At 48.7% G+C, this 22,391-nt stretch overlaps 1 protein-coding gene across 5 annotated transcripts in view; it reads right to left on the bottom strand.

Annotated features, from left to right (window-relative positions):
• PIGQ (phosphatidylinositol glycan anchor biosynthesis class Q) overlaps positions 1 to 22,391 on the bottom strand; it is a 34,613-nt gene that overhangs the window by 6,954 nt on the left and 5,268 nt on the right. For 2 of the 5 annotated variants that reach the window (XM_032704039.1, XM_032704040.1), the window contains exons 3-9: positions 17,278 to 17,409; positions 15,633 to 15,753; positions 9,088 to 9,214; positions 7,801 to 7,954; positions 5,090 to 5,201; positions 3,192 to 3,272; positions 2,107 to 2,221 (exon numbers count right to left, since the gene is read on the bottom strand). In XM_032704039.1, the coding sequence (XP_032559930.1) occupies positions 2,107 to 2,221; positions 3,192 to 3,272; positions 5,090 to 5,201; positions 7,801 to 7,954; positions 9,088 to 9,214; positions 15,633 to 15,753; positions 17,278 to 17,409 (842 nt within the window). Of the gene's footprint in view, positions 1 to 2,106; positions 2,222 to 3,191; positions 3,273 to 5,089; positions 5,202 to 6,542; positions 6,785 to 7,800; positions 7,955 to 9,087; positions 9,215 to 15,632; positions 15,754 to 17,277; positions 17,410 to 22,391 lie in introns of those variants that run through there. The other 3 variants (XM_032704041.1, XM_032704042.1, XM_032704043.1) reach the window with 3 other exon arrangements.

Consider the following 22,391-nt stretch of genomic DNA (forward strand, 5'->3'; position numbering starts at 1 on the left):
TAGCCCAGGTTGCTCCAAGCCCCATCCAGCCTGGCCTTGGACACTTCCAGGGATGGGGCAGCCACAGCTTCTCTGGGCTGCCTGTGCCAGGGCCTCCCCACCCTCAGAGGGAACATATTCTTCCCGATATCCCATCTAAATGTACCCTCTTTCAGCTTAAGGCCATTCCCCCTTGTCCTGTCACTGCTTGCCCTTGCAAAAAGTCCCTCTCCAGCCTTCTTTGCAAGCCCCCTCGAGCAAAGAACTTGGAGGCCAGATGCCATGAGTGAACCGAGCTCAACTTAAACATGACACTAAACCTTTCCCACCAGGAAAAACTATCCATTCATGTTGATAGAACCATCTTGATGTAAAATGAGCTGCCAGAGGGTGTCTTATTCAAGTTCTGGGTCTGAAAAGGGAGGCAGAACCTAAGCAGTGAGGACACCAGGAGATGTATAATCTCTGAAGTCCTTTGAATTGGATTCAACTGCTCCATCTGTTCCTGTTGCAATGCCATATCTTTGTGCTGGGGCAGGAACATAGGCTGCAGAAATGCTCAGAGCTGCCTCTTCATCTCACAGACAACATGGCATTGCAGGATCAGTTAAGAAACTCAGCTGGGAAGACAACCCTGTGCCTGGGTGGAGGCTTGTTACCCTGCAGCAGGTACCTGGCTGAGCAAGAATGAGAAGCATTCCAAAACTGATGGGAATATGTGGCCTTACACAGACTCAGAGAGGTTGGAAAAGACCTCCAAGATCATCAAGATCAACCCTTTACTGAACACCACCATGTCAACTAAACCATAGCACTGCATGCCACATCCAGTTGTTTCTTGAACACTTCTAGGGATAAATCAGGGATACACCTCTCAGTGGCAATGAAACTTCCCTCTGCTCCATGACCTGCTGTTTACTGGCTCGGTTTTCTTCAGCAGCATCTCCCCAAAGACAGCCCTGAAGGATTAAGAAGTTTCTACCAGGAAATTCATAGGAACCTGCTGCAGGCAGAGTTGGTAACACGGCTCAGCTCTACCTTCCCAAAACTGAGCGTGGCACTGCTCCAACAGATAAAGCCGAGGTTGCCTCAAGCTCCTCCTGCCTTTGATGACTAGCCTTGGTTTAGTGATGATCAAGCTCTTTCTCCCATGTTAAATTCCTGCTGCATGCTCTTTAAATGGATAGGAGATAATAATTTAGATGTGCTTGACCTTAACTAGATCAACCATAGCTGTCGACAGTTAAACCCATTCCAAAATGAGCCTTACTCTGGTGCCAGCCATGGTTTATGGTTACCCAAAGTGGAAAACAATGACTAGTTCAAAATGGTGACAGATTAGTCTCAAAAAGACAATGATGACCTGAACTCTGCCCAGAGCTTTGAAATTAATCCAAACTTCTCATCTCAGGACTTCAGTTGGTCAGGTCAGCACAGAGCTGAAAGAGTTCCATTGATTCACAGCCACTGTAGATCCAGCCCTTTGGAACAGCCAATATTCCAAGTATTTTTGTGATTTGGCTTTTTTCAGAGCCCAAACTGCCAAAGTTATCAGCTTGTTTCATAGAATCATGGAATATCCTGAGTGGGAAGGGACACACAGGGATCATCAAATCCAACCCCTCGCCCTGCACAGACATCCCAACAATCCCACCCTTTCCCAAAAGCGTTGTCCAAACACTCCTGGAGCTCTGGCAGCCTTGGGGTGCCATTGCCCCACCACCCTCTGGGGGAAGAACCTTTTCGTGATATCCAGCCTAAACCTCCCCTGACACAGCTACATGCCATGTGTAACTCTCTGAAGTTTATCTGACCTGGCTGTCTAGAACTGGAACAAAAGATGAACTTGTTTATGGTGCTTGTTTGGATGTCACTTTTAGCTGCCACAGGATTGGACTGAGTAAAGGTGCTCGCGATTTTGCTTCAGCATCAGATTTCTTTCCATTGACATCCTCTCCCTGCTCCTTGCAGGAATTGGTTAACAGTGGGGACATCTGCATGACTCAGTTCTTGGGTTCTTTCCTGCCCCCACTGCATCTTATTATTCAAGAGTGACCCAGGGCATCAAAATTAAATGTATAATGCAAAATCCTTGAGCTGCTTTAGGGGCAGAGCTGAGGGACTTACCTGCGAGCCTGTAGGATCTGCAGAGCCGAAGGATCAGGGAATAAAGGGGCAGAGAGTCAATCAGGTCAACGAGCAAGTGTATGAGGCCTTGCACAATCACCACCAGCAATCGGAGCTACAAATACAGTGTAACAGAAAATACCAAACAGCAGATAAAACACTTGGAAATTCATGAGCTGAGCTGGGACCTGACATTGCTGTGGGCTAAGCCAAAGTCTTGTGTGCTGAGCTAAAGCCTCCCAAAGTGGGTTTGATGTCCAGAAGTGCTGAGCATCCAAACCCTGTGTGAGGATCCTTGGCAATCTGAGTTTTCAGGTGTAACTGGAATGAAGCTCCTATGGCTGCAGTCCTGCAAGGACATGGGACCTATTCCACTTTCGACAGCCACAGTTGAAAAGGAAGCCCAAATTCTCCCATTTCTAGTCAACTCCAGCACTGTGTACCACTGAATGTCAACTTTTCCCTCTCCAACAGGGAGCTGAAGTAGCTTATTTCTGCCCCACACAGAGTCTAAGCAAGAGCAGAGCAGTCAGGAATGAGCTCTCTGCTCCATGTTTTCTGTCCCTGATTAAAGCACCTCCTTTTGTCACACTGCAGTTATTTTTTGCTGCCAAGCTCATCTGAAAAGAGAAGGCTCAAAAAAGATGCTGAAAGCATGTGATTGTCACTGTCTGTGGAAAATTTGGCTCTGGGGAGAGACCAGTCATGTTGGGGGAAGAAAAGAAAAAGCAGTTGCAGCGTCTGAGCAAAGCCTGGCTGAGAGCATTTAACACAGCAAGTTATTCCCTGAAAAAAGGTTCTGGATCAAACCACAGGGGCTGTCACCTCAGACATGGGATGGAAAGATAGAAAAACAGCTTCTGAGAGATAGAGGGAAACAGTGTGTCCTGCTGGCCTGGATTTGCTGGGAATTCCCTTTGGAGAAACACAAACATACATCCTGAATTCCACTTGAGCTGTGTGAGAATCCTTCCTAGGACACCCAAAATTTATATTTTCTTTATGGATGACAATAAATGTCTAGGAAACCATTTTTTACTCTCTCAGAAGAGAGTATATGACTTGTTACAAGGGTTAAATCTTACCAGGGTAAACACCAAATAATACAGTGCAGTTGTAGGCAGGAGGAACAGCAGGATGGTGAACAGCAAAGTGCCAATAAATAACTAGGGAAAAAGGAAACACAATCATGAGCAGACAATGGCAAAATAAAACACATTACAAATAAAAACCAGGAGACTGTGAGGCGGCAGAAGTTTGCAGGACTGCTTAATGTGGTTTTTTACTGCCTATGTGAATAATGATGCTACCTGGGATATTTTCAGTATTCCTCCTCTCATTGGTCCTTCTTAGAAGGCTCCCTATTTTAGGAGTATGTTTGAGAAGATAAATAAAAGCTGGATCCTGATAGCACTTTTCCTTTATAGACAACACTCAAGATTTCCTATTTCAGCCCAGCTTCCTTAGGAAACAAGACTTACATGATCTTGCCATTTGTTCCCACCATATCCACAAAAGTTTTAGAACCTTTGATCAGTTTTCAGCAGAAAACTGTGGAAAGGAACAAAGAAGAGGAAATTTGGATGGAAATTTTGTAGAGAATTGAGAAGTACTTTTGTTCCTCCTTGTTTTAGCAGAATGGGCACCTGGTTAAAAGCTGTCAGAATTTGGCTGATAAACATTCCCTGAGGCACCAGCCACAGGAATTCTGCCTCTTGCTCAGTGGGAAACTGGGAGAGAGGAAGAAGCTGGAGTTACTGGGGTGAGGTAAGCAATATTCAGTGGATGAAGGAGAAAAAAATCCACGGAAAGCAGGTGTCATTGGCTCCACTGCCCACACAAAAAGTTATTTTTATTCTGGGTCAGCCCAGTTGGTGTAAGTCTAACTAATTCCAACTGGGAGAAATGCACATTTATTACAAATAGGGACCTGATTCTTTAAGTTTCAGTCACCACTTCCAGAACAGAGAAGCCCCAGGAGCACAGGGCACTGCCGCTTTTGCAAAAAGAGATCATGGCTGTGGGATATGAAAAAAAAGAACCCACCAGCCACGTCACAGAGATGGATCAGCACCCCAGCTTTAGGCTCACAACCAGGAATAGATCACAACCCAACTCATTCCCCTCACAGCAGTTGTTTCTCCCCTCCTCTGTCACTCCACTGCAGTTACTTAAACCTCCAAAAGTCTTTTAAGGTCTGCTTTGAACCTCTCTTCCTCCCCAGCCAACGACACAATTCCCACTGGTCTCCAGAGCAGCAGAATGAAGCCTGAAGTGCCAACCCAATTTTCCTCAAAGTACACAGGGACCGAGCCCTGATGCAAAGCTGGCACGGAGGCTTTTACTCTCCAAAGGAACAAAACCAGCCCAGCAGTGGTGCAAGAAGCTCACAGTTATCTGTTGTAAAGGCAGGAAGCACCAACCTTGGGAGTCCCCAGATATTATTGTATGATTTCAGTGATGTTGCAGCTGCCAGAGAAGGAGCAGTTCAGGCTCTGCTGGATGTTTGTGTGGCATTTCAGAATTAAAAAGAGCTTCCAGCGCTCGACCAAAAGCTACCTCTGCCTGAGAGCGAGTGGGCCCCGCTCCAGCACGACGTGAATGAAACCGGGCCTTTTAATAGAAACGCTGCCACGGCTGTTACTGTGGCAACACTGCCGGGCACCGCATCGGAACGGCCTCCAGCCCTCCCCCATTCCTGCTCCAGGCTCCCGGACTGGCGGGAGCTGCAGCACCCACCGCGGGCCCGGGCAGGGCTCAGGGGGATTCAGCCCTCTGAGAATGAAGGGAAGGTTTGGGAAGGTTGGGGAAGGGGAAGGGAAGGGGAGCTGCAGGGCAGCAGAAGAGCCATGGATGCAGTGTTGGGGCATGTCCTTGTTCCGAGCACCCTCCCGTAGCTTCTGTCTCAGTGTTGGATGAAGCAGGACAGGGTCGCACGGCCCGTGGGCAGGGTCCTGCAGTGAGCCCAGGGCTGCAGCACTACCTGGTCCAGGTCATAGGAGCAGGAGTCCACCCGCTGCCGGAGCACGTTCCACTTCTTCCCCCGGAACAGGCGCCACAGGGACGACAGCCCGTAGATCTTGAGGCAGTAGAGCCTGAGCAGAGAGAACACTGTGGGCATCAGAACTGGGAGCTCCTGAGCCCCAGCCCCAAACAGCCTCACAGCCCTGTGCCCACCCAGCCACCCACATAGGGTGGCAAAAGAGATCAGCTGAGAATGGCAGAGACAAATGGCTCAGTCAGTGTATTTGGGCTGGCCCTGGCACAGGGCTACTGCAGCCAGCTCTGGGCCACTGGAGGGCAAAGGCCAGGCCACATCCTGGGGCTGCAGCAATTGCCAGCACCATGGCACCACCATCTTGGCAGCAAATGGTGGTGAGGCCCTGAGGTTGCCCAGAGAAGCTGTGGCTGCCCCATCCCTGGAAGTGTCCAAGGCCAGGCTGGACGGGGCTTGGAGCACCCTGGGCTAGTGGGAGGTGTCCCTGCCTGTGGCAGGGGGGTAGAAATGGATGGTCTTCATGGTCCCTCCCAACTCAAACTAGTCCATGATTCTATGAAAAGAAGCAGCAAGCTCATTCCCCCAGGCTCATCTGCGTGTCCCCAGTTCAGATCTGTCCCTTCCCCTCACTTCTTCACACCCTCCCATGGCAGGGCTGGCCAAGGTCTGACCCCCCTCCTTGAGTCAATGCAATGCAATTTTGCCTCTGCAGCACAGAGACGAGAGAGGACTGGATCCCCTGTGCCTCCTCTAGTAACCCACAGCTCCAAACATCCTGAAGAGGGGGAAGAGATCAAGGAAATGGCTGGTGGCCCCTACTGCATCCCTTCCTTAGGATTCGTGAACTTGGTGCTATGACACTTGGAGCTAATTCCCTCCCAGAAAAATGGCAATGAGGAGGGAAACTTGGCATGGCAAGGGATGTGAAACAGACACCCCTCTGTGGAATAACATCAAGGAATAAAGGGCTTCTGGGATGGAGAAGAGGCACAAAGAGCCCTGGGCAGAAGTGCCAACATACAGGGATGTAAAGAAAGGGGACACAGCCAACCTGTGGGACAAAACTGAGCCTGAGAAAGCCTGAGCCACAAAAGCCAGACTGGTAAACCAGAGTAGCTAAGGCATGGAGGCTGCTAAAATTTCACATCAGCTTTGTGAAAGCAGAGGTAAGGAGTCTTATCCAAGAGAGGAATCTCTAGGATTGAGGAACACCATCTGCTTCCAGGAACCGGCAGGGTGCCCCCAGACCGCAGGCACAGCTCGGTGCACTGATGCCCGGGCAGGAGGGTGCCCAGGAAGGCTCCTCCAGGTTCTGGGACACACCTGCCCGTGGCTCTGACTGAGGCCACGCACTCTCTGCACATCCTGACGTGACACCAAGTGGGTGTTGCTGCGGTGGCACCTGCCCCACCTGCCCTGGCTGCCTGCACACACTTGCCTGCTCTCCTTTCACTCTCTGGTTTGCTTCACAAGGGGATCTTGGGCTTCACTGGCACCTGAACCAGCAAATTCTTCCAGCAGCTGTGGGAACTCAAGGTGCTGTGGTGGCTGTGGGTGACTGTTGTCCCTTCCTGGCTCTCCATGGGGGCACTTGGCTCAGCAGGGCAGCTCAGTGCCAGTGCCAAGGTAACACAGAGCTCTCTGTACTCCTGACAAACACGAGGTGGGTTGGCTGGCTCCCTGCAGCTCGAGGGAAGAGCAATCAGCTGAGAAAATGCTTTTCCTACTTCCACTCTCTGCACAATTAGAAGTAAGGCCACTCCTCACAGACCTCACAGAGATTCCAGTAGTTAGAGGTGTTGGGAAGAGACCCCCCATCACTGACATGATTTTGAGTGTAAGCCCTGTGCTCACAACAGACCCGACTCATAAATCATGTCTCAATATTTCCAACCATTCCCTAAACTACTCATCTAAAGACTTCTGTTGTTTGCAGTGTAAAGCGTGGGGAGGGACAATGACCATTCTGTACCTTATAAGCCTAAAGGTCCTTTATTTATTGTATCCCACCTCCCTGTCAGGCTCAGCTGTTGTCCCATGGCCTGAGTGACTCCTTGGTGCAGCATATGCTACAGGAGGCAGGAACAGAGCACAGTGATGGGCACTCCTTGCACAGGAACTACAACATGCCCTAGATGTGCCCCAAAGCCCCCTGCACTCCCCCAGCTCTCAGGCCACAGGGCTCTCCAGGAGGTCCAGACAATGACGCCAGGATGGTGTCACAGCCATGCCGTAACCCCAAACCTGGCAACTGTGCTCCACAAGAACCTCTGCAGCAGCAGTGAAGAGACAGGGACTCTGGGGCTTCTCCAGAGCTTCAAGAGTTCCCCTCTCCTCCTCCTCTCCTCCAGTTCCCCTCCAAACCACTGGGCAGGGTGCAACTGAGGAGAGCACTATGAGGCTGAATCAAAGGGATGGGGAGAACAGCTTTCCTGTCCTCTGCCTGTCATGTAGTTCTATTTTTCCAGGTCACTACCACAATAAATAAATATTTAAACACAGGAGAACTGAAAGACAGGTTGCTTGTACTACTGTGGCCACCATTTCTACCAGCATAAAAGAACTAATAAATTAATTGCTGGTTAAACTGTGAATTGAAAAGCACTCCACCAGGACTGAATGCTCCACCAACTGAAGGTAGGCCTGAGGGCTCTGTGGCCCTTGTCCCCACCCAAAGCAAGCAGGGAAAGACTCACCGGGCCCCGTAGACATAGAAGCAGTAGATGTGGAAGGTGAGGAGCGCGATGATGTCGGAGAGGATGCACAGAGCCACAGTGAGGCCCAGACAGGCTGACAGCCCCACATACCACAGGATCATCTCGATGAAGGGCGACATCAGGTGGATGTAGCCTGGTGGACATGGCAGAGGGTCAGTGTCACCTTCCTCCTGGCACTCTCAGAAGTCTGATTCCCCCTACTCTAGAACACTGCTCTGGAAACCAGAGCCATGAAAACATGGAAGTGAAGCTGGAAAGCTCCTTTAGATGTCACCTCCTTTTTAGGAGGGCTAACTAAAACTCTTTCAGCCCAGGTTTCTGTCCAGGTGTGGCAGCTCTGTGAGGAAGGGGAGGACACACTTACCTTGAACAGAGCAGCCACTTGCTCCACATGTGATTCATAGAATCAGCATGGCATGGTTTGGGTCAGAACGGACCTTAAAGCCCATCTTGTTCCATCCCCTGCCATGGGCAGGGACACCTTCCACTAGATCAGGTTGCTCCAAGCCCTGTCCAACCTGGTCTTGAACACTTCCAGGGATGGAACATTTGATTTTCTACACCCGTGTCTGGGTTCTCAAGTACATTTTTAACTGCACACATCATCATTTACTGCAACCATTCCTATTTTCCTGCCCTTCCCACAAAAGCCGCCCCATATGGCTTTTATAAAACAAAACAGTGTGGAGAAATAGTCTGATCACTAAAGTGGGGCAAAGTCACACAAACAAGACCATACTTGATTGGTGAGCAAAGTAAAGCAGTATAATAACTACGGGGTTCATGTCCATCATGACTGTACTCCTCCACCAAGGACAGAAGGGGGCTGTTATTTCAAGAGGGAACCTGAAATAATGAAATTGCACTAAGCTCAAATTGGGAATAGAACAGGGCTGGTGTTTGCATCCCTGCATATTCCTCATCCCTACCCCATCAGCTGCCTTTCATATGGCAAAGGCCATGTAAATGGTGTGTCAGACCTTGTAGAGGTGCCTTCCCTTGGACATCCACCACCAGTGACACCAAGAAAGCTCCATGGTGATCTGCACTTCTTGCAGAGCATCAATACCAGCACTTTGCTTAATGTGCATGATTTCCTTGTGTGGGAATCCAACTTTGGCTTCAGTTCCCACAGCAGGAAGACTCAAAGACAAGTCTGTACTTGCAGAAGAGCATTTTGATTCATTACTCACCTCCAGGCAAACATTAAACACTCAGAGGAAAGAGATGAAAAGGGAGGCTGGGAAGTTAAACAACTGCACTTACTAATCCAGAGATGGATGTGGTAGAGGAAGAAGCGGCCCAGAACCTGATCCAGAGCTCGGTTCATTTTCAGTCCAGCTGGGGCTCCCATCAGCCACTGGAGCAGGTCCTGGAGCTCCTCGGCTACGTGCTGCAAACACAGGGAAATAGGGACTGGAGATAAAACAGTGCTACCACACCAAACAGGAACTGTGCACTGTTAGTGCCCCCTCAAAGGATTCTTACCACAACCTTCAAACCCATGGAAAAAAATCCAAACAGCTACTTTACAGCCGACCAGTCAAATCAGAACTGCACCTTCACTGACTCCTTACTGACTCAAACACAACAGCTGAGAGGAACCTGAACTGCTTCCATGGTCTCAATGCTGGGAACATGAAACTGTGTCATCTCTGGTAGACTTGCACACTGTGAAATGAGAGTTCTGGAAATAGATGGCAAATGCTGGTGCACAAATGGACTTCTGGAGACAGTCAACTGGAAAGTCAGAGCTGAGCTTGGGGAAGGCTGCCAGGATTGTAAAAGGGGGGAAGATTGCAGTGCAGTGAACTTTTACAAACAACCTTTATGTGTTTAGAGCAGGGTAGAAAATATGATTATATAAATGTATTTCATACACAAAATTTCTTGATACTCTGTGGTGTACTAGGTAAAATTAGCCCTGCTTATAGCACTGCTCTTGCCTATCACTCTCGTGTCTCTCTGCAGGCTCCATGGAGAGGTACCTATGGCATTCCCGAAACAAAGCAGCCTCTGAATCACTGATGAAAAACACTAATGGAGCTTGTCCCCATATCACAGAATCAGAGACCATTATAGTTGGAAAAGACCTCTAAGATCATCAAGTCCAACCACTAACCTAATATGGCCAAGGCCACCACTAACCCACATCCCCAAGTGCCACATCCACATCTTTTAAGTCCCTCCAGGAATGGGGACTCCACCTCTGCCCTGGGCAGCTGTGCCAGGGCCTGACCACCCTTTCCATGAAAAAGTTTTCCCAATATCCAATTTAAACCTCTCCTGGCACAACGTGAGGCCGTTTCCTCTCATCCTGTCCCTTGTTCCCTGGGAGCAGAGCCTGACCCCCCCCCCGGTTCCCCCCTCCTGTCAGGGGGTTGCAGAGCCAGAAGGTCCCCCCTGAGCCTCCTTTTCTCCAGGCTGAGCCCCCCCAGCTCCCTCAGCTGCTCCTGCTGCTCCAGCCCCTTCCCCAGCTCCGTTCCCTTCCCTGGACATGCTCCAGCCCCTCCATGGCTTTCTTGTTATGAGGGACCAACACTGTCCCAGGACTGGAGGTGCAGCTCCCAGGGGACTCTGGTGCTGAGCTCCTGGACACGTTCCCACCTGCCCTGTGTGCTGCCACTTCAATGCAGCAGAACAAACCAAAACGCAGCTCAAACTTGTGCTCCAGATCCTTCACAGGGGCTTTGACTCACAATTTCTGGTGATTTCATCCCAGGCTGACGTTATTTATTGATTTTCTCTCTCCACCCCACTACTCCACACTCCCCTTGCAGTGGCTCTGCTGCTTGGTGCTTCTCACCTGCCCTACTCCCCTGAGCTGAAACCAGAGGTGAACTCCATCTACAGGCTGTGAACTGAGGTAGCTGAGAGTGGTAACCTTCAGCAAAGAGCTGGGGAACGTACCTGGAAGAAGGGACCTCTGACATTGTCCCACACAAACAGATTGTGAGGAAAAGCCCTCTGTCTCCAAAAATCCCACTGACAGTTAAGTCCACGCAAGTGAAGGGCACTGAAAACTGCCCACATGTAGAACCACCAAACCACACTCCCTGAAGTACTGCAGCCTACTTTCCCCATCATTCATATGAATAATTTCCCTACAAGGAAATTGTTTCCAAGGAACAATTCCACTTTCTTTATTAACCAACAAGATCCTGGCAAAATGAGTTTGTAAATATTTACTTTCAGTGCAGTGGCAAAATTAATGGCTCCATCTCTAACTTCTCCAAAAGGCTGTCTTTCTGTTCCCTCCATTTTTCCTCTGTCTCACTGCAAGTCAGACTGATTGGATCCCATGGAGCTCACCTCTGTGGCTGGGAAGCGTTTGCTGCTTTATAAATAGACTGGGTTTAATATTTAAAGTGTTGGACTGGTAACTTAGAAAAAGCATTTGGGGATTTTAATGAAATATTTAAATGCTTGAAAGCAGTCCTTCAGCAAGGTTGGTTTTCAGCAGGCAGTATTTCTGGAGGCTGCCAGTCCCAGAGGTGCTGCTAAACCCTGACAGGGGCACATAGCCCTGGGAAGGTGCTCTATCTTGCTGTTATTTACCTGGGCAAGGCTTCCCAAAGCATAGTCCCAAGGCATAACCTTGGAGATTGTTTTCCAAACAGATATTTTAGGATTGATCGATAGCCAGGAGAATCAGAAAAGGTGACTGGGAGGACAATTCTCCTCCTGCAGTCATGAATACTGAATGTGGGCAGTATTAATAAATCACACACAGTGGGTTGAAGTGTTTCATAACAGGGTGCAGGGACACGACCAAACTGGAGAGAGACTGAAGCTAACAAGGGCTAGATGAGCTCACTGTGGAAATATTCCCTTTACTGTCATGCTTTTTCTCGTTTCCATATGCAGGGGGACTGATGGTGATGTGACATGGATAAGGACACACAGGACACCAGGAAAACTGCTGATGCTTCAGGGAAGGGAACGGAGCTGGGGAAGGGGCTGGAGCAGCAGAAGCAGCTGAGGGAGCTGGGGGGGCTCAGCCTGGAGAAAAGGAGGCTCAGGGGGGACCTTCTGGCTCTGCAACTCCCTGACAGGAGGGGGGAGCTGGGGGAGGTTGGGCTCTGCTCCCAGGGAACAAGGGACAGGACAAGAGGAAACGGCCTCAAGCTGGGGAGGGGAGGTATAGGTTGGATATTGGGAAAATTTCTTCATGGAAAGGGTGGTCAGGCCCTGGCACAGCTGCCCAGAGCAGTGGTGGAGTCCCCATCCCTGGAAGTGTTCAAAAAGCATGTGAATGTGGCACTTGAGGACATGCTCTAGTGCTGAACACAGTGGTGATGCCAGTTAATAGTGGGATTTGATGACCTTGAAGCCTTAATGGCTCTATCTGGTGCAGGTTGGAGCACACAGAGCCAAAGCTCTTGCTGCCAGACATCCCTGCCTGTGTCTGCTGCAGGTGTTTGGGGCTCTAAGACACATCATTTTACAAGTTACCATCTATAAATATTTTCCAGGAAGTGTTCTCTCTGCTTGCTTTGTTTATGCATCAGCGGAACAAGGCTGAGTAGGAATGTACATCCAATTATCTCCAAGCCCCAGTAAGGCTTTTGGAGGCACGATCCATGATAAATATTTAACTGTTTCAAAGAGATTACAGCTTTAGAAAAAGAGACATTGGCGAGGATCAAAGAGATGAAGGAGGTAGAAAAGAAACAGAAGATAGTTTATAAGCGAGTGTAGTGCTTTGAGTCAGGTATTTCTGAAAAAAGGCTGTCATGGAAAAGGGACAACCACTGGCAAGCCTGGTGGGATCAAGGGGAAGGAGGAAGGTAGGAGTTGTGTGGGCACCTACAGAGAGAAGATTATTCCCGTTTTCCATTCTTGGATTTGAAAGCCTGCTCTAAAATCAGTCCTTGGTACTGCACACAGCTCCTTGCCAGTGGCTCCCTGGGTGTCTGTGAATCACATCTGCCTCACTGCCTGACAAAAGCAACTTGTTATTACAGCCAGCACAGCACAGCTCCTCAAGCTGTGAGAGTGGGATGCCTTGTGCAGCATCAACAATTGCCAGCTAAGTGCTGATTTGAGAACCATTTCATCAGGGGATGAGGAATGATGGCCAGGGAACAGGGATTGAGCCTCCTGGCAGCAGCTGACTGTGTGACCTGTGCTGAGAGTCAAAATACCCCACCTGGACCTCCCTCCTTCCAGAGAGATGTCTGCTAGGTAAAAAAATGAGCAGTTTATCCAGGCTCCACACAGCTGTAATTTTGTCAATATTAAAATCAATCAATCAAACCAATGAGGTTATATGTTATATAAGGTTAGTTTGTCAATAGGAAAATCAGTGAGGTTAAAATAAGGTTATGTATGACTTATAATACATTAGAGTACATAATAATCTTATTATAATAGAATCAGGAAATACCCTGAATGGGAAGGGACCAACAAGGACCCTGCCTTCCACCGGACACCCCAACAATCCCACCCTGTCCCTGAGAGCGTTGTCCCAACACTCCTGGAGCTCTGTCAGCCTTGGTGCTGTGCCCACTGTCCTGGGGAGCCTGGTCAGTGCCCAACCAGCCTCTGGGGCAAATGATATATCCAATATTCTATTTACTAACACACAGAGGTGTAAGGCCAATGCCATCAGCAGATCTGGGGCACAGCTCAAAAGCAGAAGAGAAGGAGCTTTAGGGAAGGAACAGGAGCTCTGTTACTGAACTTGGCAAAACACAAGCACTTGAGAAAGCCCCAGTGATGGGAATAATGCATTCCAGATGGACACTCAGCAGCACAGAGGAAACCTACTGCTGAATGGCTAAGGGGAGATTTTGCTGTCGTACTGGAAAAGAAGCGGAGCTGGCTTGCACAGCACATGCTGAAGTCATCGGTATATTTTGGGATCACTCAGATCTGCATTTTTAAGGCCTGCAGAATATGCACATAAATCAATGCCCAGAAAAGGCAGTAAAAGGACTCCATATGATTTTGTGTCCACAGTCTAATATGCCTGAAAGAAGAAAGTAAGGCTGAGAAGTAAGGAGAGTTGTGAGTGGCCCGAACTGATAAGCCTGGATAAACAGGGAAGAAAGGCACTGACTGGCTATCAGGGCCCCCCACACATGGAGGAGTCAGCACTTCCAGGAAGGAAAGCAAACAGCTCCTGGTGATAGCCAGGTAACCAAGTCCACACACGTAGGAGGCCTGTGGAGATAACTGACACTGATGCATGAGCTGAGTGACAGGTGAGCTAAATCACTGAGAGAGGAACAAACAAGCAACCTCACAAGCCAGCCTGTCCAGGACAGGTGCTGGGGTTGGACATACCTTGAGCACGGAGAGTGTCCATCTGCCAAAGACACTGGGCAGATGGAATCCCTCCCAGAGCCTCCTGTGCCACCAGGAATGCAGCCAAAGCCACTTCCCTGCAGACTTGTTAAGAAATCAGATTTCTGAGAGCTGGGCACTTACAATAATTGCATAGGGAGAGCTCTAGGGAACCTAAACTTCTCCAGTTGTAAGGAAAAGACTTAGGAATAAGGCTTAGAAAAATATTTGTAGGGTATAGCTCCTGCAGGAAATGTGGTCCTTTCTACCCACCACTGCTGGTGAACAGTGGCTGCGGCAATCCTTAAAACATGCTATCCTTGAAAGTTTGACTATGGGAGATAAGAAGAATAGCAATAATCATGATCCACAGCTATGCTGGACACTCTATACACACTTTGTGAAAGCACAGCATGTCCAAGAATGATCAGAGACTGATGGCTTGCAACAATTAAAGGGTTAGACACAGACCAAGCAGATCATCATCAAGGGAAATGGGAGCCCTTCTCAGGAAATGCAGCATAAGTAGGAAAGATAAACTGCTGCTAGAATTCTCTAATCAGAATCAAGAAGCTGGAGAAAGAGCAGAGAGAAGATGTTCTCCAGCTGCTAGAAAGAAACCAATGGAAAGATCCACTCAGAAATGAAAGAAAAGTGGGCAGAGAAAGGATTAGGCTGTGCAGCTGCATGGCAGGGCTCAAAATTGGCTGCACTTGTATTCCCAAGACACAGAAGCTCTTAAGACAGAGCTGACCTCAGATTAGTGGTCTGGTCTCCAGCTTCTGAAGTACATTATATGTTTCTTATTGCCACTAAACAGATATATTGGAGCTCTGCACCTAAAATGAGCCACCAGAAGAGCAGGATGGTGTGAGTCAGACTTGCTCCTCATGAATTTCTGCTGATGCTGAGGGATCTTCGTGGGCAAGAGGAGTTATGTTTGACGGAATCACAAGACACAGCAAGTTTTCCTAGTTTAGCCTCTGTATCCCAAAGCTCTTAGGTAGGATTTCAGGTGTTTGTACCCTGACCAGCCAAAGCCTTTGGACTTCCCCACAAAACCCCTTTCACAAGCACGGCTGCACTGCTTATCAAGTCTGACTTTTCAGCAGTTTATCAGATTCAGCCCAAGTTACAGCTTTGTTTCCCCCAAACAATCTGAGGACACTTTCTGTTGACTCAAGAACAAAATAAAAGTATTGTGGCTCCATAACCACTCAACCTGCAGCTGCAGAGCTGTCCAAGCCATAATTGTTCCTTCAGGACCTGGAGCAGCCTCCAGTAAACACCTAATTACCATGCACAGCACATGCAAAGCAGAGCTGTGTTCTTTTTGAGCAGCCCCAACAGGCTTGACTGAAGATTTCACTGTTCTCCAGGAGACCTAATTTGCATGACTTCAGACAGAACTCTCTGAAACCCTTGTGTGGGAGGCACTGCCTCCTTCCAACTACCCTAGGCATCGAGAGCTGCTCAGCACCCAGAGCAGGTGAAAGAGGAACAGCCTTGGCCAGACTTACGTCAGCCACAGGGATGAGAGTGTCAGCAAGGTGACCAATTCGGTTCTTCCTGTAGAGCCAGGACATCAGCAGGATCCCCAGGGCCACATCAATCAGTAGAGAGACAAAGATGTTGGCTTTCCTGCATGCAGGAGAACGAGAAACAGTGTTAGAGAAAAAGGAAGGACGGTGTTTAATGTTTCAATGACAACTGTTGGCTTTGCTTACACTGCATCTCTAATTCCCAGGGACAACAGGACAACCCAGTGAAGAGGAACAGTGTAGGGACCTTTTGACCTTTCCTGCTGTGCTGTTCCTTCTATGTTCAGCCAGGAGAAGAGAAGACTGAGGGGAGAACTCATAGCAGTCTGCACCTTCTTCATGAGGGGCAGTGGAGGGGCAGCTCTGATCTGTGCTCTGTGACCAGTGACAGCACCCAGGGAACGGCTGGAGCTGTGTCAGGGCAGGGTCAGGTTGGATCTCAGGAAAAGGTTCTTCCCCCAGAGGGTGGCTGGGCACTGACCAGGCTCCCCAGGGCAGTGGGCACAGCCCCAAGGCTGCCAGAGCTCAAGGACAATGCTCTCAGGGACAGGGTGGGATTGTTGGGGTGTCTGTGCAGGGCCAGGAGTTGGATGGATGATCCCTGCGAGGCCCTTCCAATTCCGGATAGTCTGTGATTCTGTGATTCTAAACATGGAGCCACTGAGAGTCTGCCACACCACAAAACCTTTTTTAGTAGGGAGCAAAGACTGGATTGAAGCTACAAAGAGGAATGTTAGACTGAAAGGTAGAGACGTACTCAGGGGGGATTTACCAATTACCAGCCCTGAGGGCACCAGCACTTGGAGCATCCATGTTGAGATCAGATGGTTTCCCAACTCAAGGCAATAAATAGTGTTTCTGGGTTCATACACAAACCCAGAAGGACTGCTGAGTTCCCCCTTTCCTGCTGGAGTTTCTGAATGAAATTTCATGACGTGAGTTATTCAGGAAATCAGATTAAACAATCACAGTTACTTTTGGCCTTCAAATCTGCTAATCTGTTTTAAGTGTTCCCTGGGAGTCTATTACTGCAGGATCAGAGAAGCACACAGAACAAGACTGGCTGTGGAAGGGCCGCAGGGCATTCAATATCTGTCTCAGATCTCTGCTCTGTTCCACTCACTGTGCTGCATGTTTGCTTTTTCTCTTACACTGACTTTGTTACTGATGTCAGAGTTTCTGCAAGAAAAGGTTCCCCAAAAGAGTGGGTGAAAGAAAGGAACATTTAAACCTTTCTGTTCTTATGGAAAGTGCCACTGAACACTGATGGCAGTTTTTGGTTAACAGCAGCACACAGGAAAGCAATGAGTTTGTGGGAGTTGTGAGAGCAAAGCACTCACACATGGGTGCAGGACAAGCTTTTGGGGGGCAATATCCCAGTTGCTTTTCCGAGGCTTGGGAAAAAGGTAGATATCTGGCAAAAGGCTTAATTAGCATATAAAGTTATAAACATATATGCATACAAATGGAGTGCAGAGCAAAGATGAGCAAACGAGCATGGAGCAGAGCAAGGGGTGCAGTGATGACCCCATAGTGCTGTGTGACCATGGGATCCATGGTTTGGGCTCCCCAAGGGAGACAGGAATAGAGCAAAGACACACATGACTTTCCATGTACCCCATACCTCATCAGCTGAGTCTGGGTTTGAGCCTTCTTGTTGCTGCTGATGACCTGGAGGTGCTGCAGGCGATGTCCCAGCTGCTCACAAGTTGAGAGTTTGCTCCATAAGAAAGACAAAGGCCAAAACTTCAGCACCCTGCAGAAACACATGGGAATGTCCCCTTTTGCCTTTGCCATGCAGCATGCAGGCCAGTATCCCAAATCCATGCAAAACAGTCAGTGCACAGTTAAGGCTGTGCAAGCAGAGATGGCGATTAGATGTTAAGGACTCTCTGAAAGGTTAACAGAATTAAGGAGCCTTGCCACACCAAGACATCTAAAGCAGACAAGCCAACCTCCCATTTCCACTCTGTCAAACCACGTGCCTTGCTCTTCCAAGGAAGCCACAAGGCAATCTTGACTCCAGCCTGTGCTTTGCAATACATCACTGGGCTTGCACAATGCCCTGAGCCTCCAGCAGAGAGAAGCCAAGGCAGTTTTGTGTGCAGGGCAACAACACAACATGGTGTAACTGCTGCACAAATCCCAGTATTACCAATCATAGAATCACTGAATGGTTTGGGTTGGAAGGGACCTCAAAGCTCATCTCATCTCAATCCCCTGCCATAGGCAGGGACACCTTCCACTAGCCCAGGTTGCTCCAAGCCCCGTCCAACCTGGCCTTGGACACTTCCAGGGATGGGGCAGCCACAGCTTCTCTGGGCAACCTGTGCCAGGGCCTCACCACCCTCACAGCCAACAATTCCTTCCCAATATCCCATCTAACCCTGCCCTCTGGCAGTGGGAAGCCATTCCCCCTTGTCCTGCCCCTCCATCCCTTGTCCCAAGTCCCTCTCCAGCTCTCTTGGAGCCCCTTTAGGCACTGGAAGGGGCTCTCAGGTCTCCCCAGAGCCTTCTCTTCTCTGGGCTGAACAACTCCAACTGTCCCAGCCTTTCCTCACAGGAGAGGGGATCTCTGTTTTGTGTGAGCTTGGTATAACAAAGAGCAGTGCTCTCTGTGCAGTTTCTGTCCCTTTCCCCCCTCTTTTCTTTTTTCTTCCAATTGATCCTTTTTTCTTTTTTTCTTTATTACTTCCAAATTCCTTTCTCAGGGTCTTCATTTCTACCTTCTCTCCACAGCCTCGCAGTGACCAGCATTATGCAGACAACACGATGCTCGGCACTTAATTAGGTTTCAAAGTTAACATTCACATGAGGCTTGCAGGGGAGGAAACAGCCACATGGTTCTTTTCTTATGACTCAGAAGAAAAGTACTAAATGATGCTCAATTATTTTTGGGAGTTACTTTTATTGCCGCACAACCCACAAAGCAAGGACTGATAGTGCTTTGTGTGGGTTAAAATGACACAGCACTGGGTGCAGAAGCCACAGCAACACAGAGCACTAGGTTTGCTTTGGGGGCTAAACTCTGATGTGGACATGATTTGAATCCCTTCTCTCCTGTACACAGTTATTGTTGCACTATTTTCACAGTGTTTCACTGTTTTCTATTTAGGGTCCAGGGATCTACATTCACTTTTAGTCACTCCACCTACTCTCCTGGACTGCTTTGCCATGGTCCTGCAGTTCACATCATTCCACACCCCAACATTATTCCTTGTATCCTGCTTTGCTTTTGAAATTGTAGAGCTGCTTGGATCATTACTGAGCATGACCTGGAGATGTGTGTCCCTGCAAAGTGTGTTGCCTTCCATGGATTTCACCAGAGGACATCAGCCCACGCCCAGCAACAGAGTGCCCGCAGGACAGTCTGGGATGGACAGACAATTTATACATTTCATACAAATCACAAGGGTATGGCCCCTCCAAACCCCACTCAGCTCCCCATGGCTGCTATCCCCTCCTCCCCACATCCCCCTGAGCCCTTCCACCCACCCTTCGTGCAGGGTTTGTCAGCTTGAAAACCCAAGTGCTGAAGTGCCCCCTTCCCCCTCCCTCCCCATTCAGATTTCAGACACATTGGCTTTGAAACACACGCAGTGTTCTGTGAATCATTCTTAATTTGAGGTCTCCAAGTTACTCAGCTCTTCGCTACAGCCTCCCACCTTGGAGACACACGAAAGCACTGCTCCTCAGCTGCCTTGCCAGAGGAGGGGTTGAGGAAAGAGCTCTGTGCAGGGGAGGGAGAGAGGGGGTCACTGATGCAAAGACCTGGGCTCACAGATTCAGAGACACAAGAGCAGATGAGCTTTCTCTTCCAATTATGCCCCAGCCCAGCAGTTACAAATTCTGCTGTTGCAAAACTTGACTAGAGCAGAGAACTGCACTTGAAATGCAAAGGAGGGGGAAGGAGAAACGCTCTACCTGTGGGATTATGTCCAGATGGCTGAAGGTGAGGAATTACCAGTCAAACCCCAGCTGCCAGACCCTCTCAGCTGAAGCAGAAAGCAGCAGATCCAGGGCCCTGTGCCACACACTCAGAGTGACAGTCCCACATACTCTCCCAGCACTGGGTGTCTCTCACCATCCAGGGCTGCTCCTCAAGCAACAGACACACCAGACGGATGTGCTTGTCTGTGCTACAACTGACTCTCTTTTCTTTTCACCCAACACCACAAGGACAACCTCTACTCCACTACACACCTTCTTTGCAAAGGAAATACACATCCTTATTGAAATAAAAACACAAACATACTGCAAAAAGCTCAACAGAGCAGCTGCAAGATGTGCTACGGGAACTCTCATCTCTAGGAGGGCTGAGGAAGAAAGCCAGAAATATTCCCTGCGTGGTCTCCTACCCCTTTGCACATTGCCAGAAATGCTCCCACTTGTTTACCACCCACTATATAGAATGATTTTCAGAACTTCAATGGAAAACCAACCAGATTGAAAAACCCAACAGAAATCCAGTGATGTTGTGTCATTGCATTATTTAAGCAGCAGGAGATCTTTGGGGTATTTCCAAATATAAGGAATTTTAGCAATAAATTAGCACAGCCTCCATGAGTAAGTCTTGATTTTCCAATTCAGTTTTTTCCCAGGAGTGAGAGGGGATTTTTCAGATAACAGATGAAAAGTAATCTTTCCAAATCTAGATCACATGCAAATATTAAGCTCCATTAACCAGAACTCTCAGAAACTGCAGGAACAGTGCCTCCCTTTGGATGAGGGATCAGACCTCATGGTGTTTATAAACAGACTTTTTTCACAAGGAGCACACAGAACTTATTGTCCCAAGACAAAATCATCCTGATGTCCCTAAGAGTACAGAGACCTTCAGGGATAATGGGAATCCTGCCCCCAAGTCCCTCTGAAGCAGAATTGCAATGGCCACCCCTCAGCACACGGTGGTGCTGAAGAAATGGCTTAACTCAAGATAAGGGAGCACTGGGTGAGCTCGGATGGGTGTCAGCAACTCACTTCCCGAGATTTCCAGCTGCTGCCCTGCTTCTCCTGTGCAAATACACAAAAGGGCATATCCAAAAGGTCTGCAGCCCCAGAGGACATTGCTGATCTCTTTCTTTAGCTTTTCAAAGCTGACATCACAAAAACCAGGGAAAGAATGAAGTCCTGTGACCTGAAGGAGCAAAAACCTGGTAAATCTTATTCTATGGGACATCCTGTCCCAGCATGGGGAGGAGGGGACTGGAAGGACACCTGCCCTTGACACCTTGAACCCTCCCTGCCTTGAGGATGTTGGCACAAGGGAGGTTGTAGCACACACCACGTGCTGAGTGGAACCAAATTCCTTTAAATGACTTAGAAAGTTGAGCAGGAGGTTTGTTATAAAGCCAGGTACTAATCTCTGTTCTCTAAGACTGATGCTTTGTAAGATAAGTGAGTATAATGCTGATCCTATGGGTGAATAAAACAGAGAAGAGAACAAGCTGTATCTGTCTCCCAAGCCCAAGAACAAGTTCAGCCCAGGTTTGTGCACAGCCAGCCCCACATTCTGCCTGCTGGCAGGTACAGCTGGCTGCTGCTGTGCCTCAAAACATCCATCCTGGGCTTAGGAAAAGCTGAAGTCAGAATTCCTGAGAAGCTGGAGAATTCCAAACTGAGCTTGAGTTCCTGAGTTAGACTCAGATTGTGGCCTTCTGGGGACCTGTGAGGCTTGGGTTAACCTGACTCTAAGCCTGACTGATCAAGTCAGGACCTTTTAAGACAAAGAAAAGGATCATCCTGTTTGTTGGTGGTGGCACAGCCCACGGACAACCAGAAAAAGGACCTTCTGAGCTGACTCCCAATCTTCTGCCCAACCACAAAGTTGCGACTTAGTCACCATTAACAACCACTAACACAGAGTCAGCCTCTACAGGGCAGCCCCAGGAATCAGTGTCCTTGATTATATCAGGTTTTGGCCTGATCCTAAATCTCTCCCAATAGAATAGTCCAAAACTGGACAGTTTCCCCTTTATGTACCAAAATAGGTAACTCTTCTGTTCAGAAAGTCTTTGCATGGGAAGAGTTTCACTGTAATTCTTTCACAACAGTATCACACAATTGGAAACTGTTAAAAGCCTCCCTTCCTCCTGCCCTTAGGCTGCACTTGAGAAGATTTATCCATGAATACAGTAGTAGCTGTTATCCAAATTTCATCAATTAAAGTGTCCCCCTGCAGCTTGGAACCAGAACTCCACTCTCCTCCCTGGCACAGCCTCTGCAGGCAGGCTGACCAGGGCAGTGGTGGAATCACCATCCCTGGAAGTGTTCAAAAAGCACAGGGGGACATGGGTTAGTGGTGGCCTTGGCAGTGCTGGGTTAATGGCTGGACTCCATGATCTTTCCAGCCTAAATGATTCCATGGTTCTAAACTTCTCCCCTTCAAATCTGCTCAGAATTCCTCATTAGTGCAAGCACTTGCCACACATTACATGTGGATCATCCTAGTCAGTCTCCTGGTTGTGAGAACAGGATTTCACCAAGGATTCACGCACAGCAGCAATCCCTATGACCTGCTATACGGCGCCAAGGCTGCAGCACCACAGTCTCTTGGAGGACAATGGATTTAGAAATACTATTTGCTGATGTTTGACAGCTGTGGAGGGATTCACAGCAAACAGGGAGGAGGGAGTCCCAGCTGTGAAGCCATTAAGGAGAGGCTCACGGCATTCTGTCAGCTGTGGAATAGCTGGAAATCCACTGGTCCAGCTGTGATGAAAGTGAAGTGGGGCTGCT

This window comes from Chiroxiphia lanceolata, chromosome 16 (assembly GCF_009829145.1).
Source record: "Chiroxiphia lanceolata isolate bChiLan1 chromosome 16, bChiLan1.pri, whole genome shotgun sequence".
NCBI classification, from domain to species: domain Eukaryota; kingdom Metazoa; phylum Chordata; class Aves; order Passeriformes; family Pipridae; genus Chiroxiphia; species Chiroxiphia lanceolata.